The 3,133-nt window shown below is 62.0% G+C and overlaps 1 protein-coding gene across 1 annotated transcript; it reads right to left on the reverse strand.

Moving 5' to 3' along the window:
- Nucleotides 1–833: 833 nt before the first annotated feature.
- On the reverse strand, nucleotides 834–1,244 carry H3-4 (H3.4 histone, cluster member; the record flags this gene model as incomplete). Its single annotated transcript, XM_080804438.1, has 1 exon — nucleotides 834–1,244. One exon carries the CDS (start codon nucleotides 1,242–1,244, stop codon nucleotides 834–836), a length of 411 nt encoding a protein of 136 aa, XP_080660564.1.
- Between the last annotated feature and the right edge of the window lie 1,889 nt (nucleotides 1,245–3,133).

Genomic DNA, 3,133 nt, shown 5'->3' on the forward strand with positions numbered 1-3,133 from the left:
AGGCAGAGCATGGGCTATCCCTGAAACACTGCTCACGGCGGGACACGTGTCCATCCAGGCCTCCACTCCACTGGGAGTACCTTGCAAGGACAGACCCACGGACTTCAGGTCACCAGTACCCCCCAGCTGGGTTTTACCAGCTTAATGCTTTGAGGAGACCATGCCTGCAAAAGTTCTCCATCCTTAACCTCCCAGCCATGCTGAGGTGGTCAGTCCCACTCCCACTCCCACCCTGGGGTCATGCCCAGCTCACCACCCCGGTTGTGGGGTTCCCCCCACCATCCCAGTTGTAGGATTTCCCAACCACCCTGGTTATAGGCCTTCCCCATCAGCCCAGTTCCAGGGTTTCCTGGAAGCCTTAGCTTCCTCCCCACCATCCCAGTTATAGGGTTCCTCCCCACCACCCCAGCTGTAGGTTTTCCCCACTCCCCATTTCAGGGATCCCCCCACCCCCATTGTAAGGCTTCCCCACTATCCCGATTGTAGGGGTCTCCCCATCACAGCCCTAAGGATTATCCCCCCACCCCCACTTGTAGTGTTTCCTCCAGCAAGTGGAGATCCTGCCACTCACTCCCCAGCCGCTCACCTTGCAGGGCTGGGAGGCTGGTTCGCATAACGTCGGCAGCCACGGACCCTCCCAAGGGTGGGGGTTTCAGCGGGTTCTCCCCGGGGAATCCTAGTTACTGCAACCCACTAAGTGGAGGCGGAGACAACACGAAGTAGTCGGGAGTCACCCCGGGTTGGCACAGCACCCTTTGTGGCCAGGTGGTGGCTCTGAAAAGAGCCTTTGGGGTGAGCGCTAGTGCTCTGGTGGCGCGGCCTGCGCGTGGGCCTTAGGCATGCTCCCCGCGGATGCGGCGCGCCAGCTGGATGTCCTTGGGCATGATGGTGACGCGCTTGGCGTGGATGGCGCAGAGGTTGGTGTCCTCGAAGAGCCCCACGAGGTAGGCCTCGCACGCCTCCTGCAGCGCCATGACGGCCGAGCTCTGGAAGCGCAGGTCGGTCTGGAAGTCCTGCGCGATCTCGCGCACCAGCCGCTGGAACGGCAGCTTGCGGATCAGCAGCTCGGTGGACTTCTGGTAGCGCCGGATCTCGCGCAGGGCCACCGTGCCGGGCCGGTAGCGGTGCGGCTTCTTCACGCCGCCCGTGGCCGGCGCGCTCTTGCGGGCCGCCTTGGTGGCCAGCTGCTTGCGCGGGGCCTTGCCGCCCGTCGACTTGCGCGCCGTCTGCTTCGTGCGGGCCATGGGTCCCGAGGCGCGGAAAGACCCGCCGCCACCTCCACTGCCGCGTGCTTACAGCGGGTGCGTGGGGCAGTGCCCGCTTTTATAGAGGCTGAGGCCTTCCCATTGGCCGGCGGCCGGGTGGCGCGATGGCAGGCTTCGCTCTGATTGGCCCGCAGCGCGCGCGCCACTCGGCCGCCCGCCCCTTATCTGCGCAGGTGCGGGCGTGACAGCCAGTCAGTCGGGGGCGCTCAGGCGTTGGGACGCGCTGGTTGCCGCCCTGGCTGGCTGGGGGTCGGGGTCAGGGTCGGGTCACCGGGCTGTGGGTCAGGGTCCGGCGGGTCAGGGTCGGGTCACCCTGCGGGGGGCGGCGCCTCTCCCCACACCGCTCCCTCCTGTCCCCCCCCCGCATTCCCCTGGCTTCCCAATGCCCCAGGGCGGGAAGAACCTTCTAGAAGGCGGCATTCTGCGCTCGGCCTGTCCGTGGTGACGGTGTCGAGTTTTCGCAGCCGGCGGTGAAAGGCTCAGGACGAGGCCAGCACAGACCCTCCGCCTCCGCGTTCTTCCCTCGTGCGTGACCAGCGAGCTGCCGGTCCCCGTAGCTGGACCCCTACGCGGACTACGCCCAGCGGCTGCGCGCTCCGCCCGATCTCTGGCTGCTCCTGGGCACTGGCCCCCCGTCCGCTCGCCCCCTGCAGCACTCGGGGCTTCTCCTCGTCGGCTCCCTCTTCCCTGTGAGAGAAGCTCCCTCGTTGCCTGACCCTTGAGGCGCTTGCAGACCCCAGGTTTACCGCCCAAGGCTGAACCACATGTGCCACCCCAGAAGGCCACGGTCCACCAGAGGGTTATTTTGAGCTGAAGGCACCTGGAACACGGCAGATGCAAGGGGACAGCTCAAAGCCCTCTTTCTCTTCCTGAAAACAGAGCTAAGAGTCCCACGGAAAAGGGGAGGGGTCTACAGTGGAGGAGAGGAGCGTTTTATCCTCATGGAGGGGACGCGGCCACCCGCGAGGACTGTGCACACCGAGACCTTGTTGGCAGAACTCTTTTCTTCCATCTCCGGGGGTGTCTTAACTGCTTTTCTGCAATTGACCCTCTTTGTCCAACCTAGCATGAAAGCATGCAGTTGTGGCCCCTTCTGTGTTGTCTTCATTTCCTATGAAGGTTCCTCTGTCACGAGAGAACGCAAGTGCTTGGGGCACCCCGGTGGCTTGCTTGGTTAAGCCTCAGACTCTTGATTTTGGCTCAGGTCATGGCCTCGGGGGTCACAGGTTGGAACCCCACAGTGGGACTCCACCCTCAGCCCGGGGTCTGCTTGAGATTCTCCATCTAACTCTGCCCTCCCCAGATCCCACACTTGCTCCCTCTCCAAAATAAATAAATAAAATCTTAAAGAAATAAATGCCTTTCTCTTGTTGGAGAAGAGTCCTTAGTGAGATCTAAGATGAGTAGAGGAAAGAAAGCTCCTGCCCTGTTGCAATAGTCTTCTCACCTCCCTCCTAATAGTCCTTTCCGACAACAGTCTCTCCTTCCTGCATCCGGACTTCTTTTAGTTGGTCATGATGGTGGCACAGAAGCTCTGCTGCTGTCCCCGAGTCAGGTCAGGTTGGCGGGGCGCGAGGGAGAAGAAAGGAGGGACCGACCTGGGTTGCCTGGTGTACAGGGTATGGGTCTGATGCAGGCTGACTAGGACTCCCCTGTGAATCTTTCCAGTGTGGTCGCTCATTCAGCGCAGGCAGACCCCAGATCGCTGGGTGTCCCAAGTGCGCCAGGCAACGATAGTGGGTGGATCAGGGATTTCTGGCCCCGGAGACCCCGGAAGCAGCCCCATGGGGGCTCAACTCAGGCTTCACAGCTGGAGGCTCGCTTTTCAGACCACAAGAGCTTCGTTCTGTTATCAGATTTCTGTTTCT

Source organism: Martes martes (assembly GCF_963455335.1).
Source record: "Martes martes genome assembly, chromosome: 5".
In the NCBI taxonomy this organism is placed as follows: domain Eukaryota; kingdom Metazoa; phylum Chordata; class Mammalia; order Carnivora; family Mustelidae; genus Martes; species Martes martes.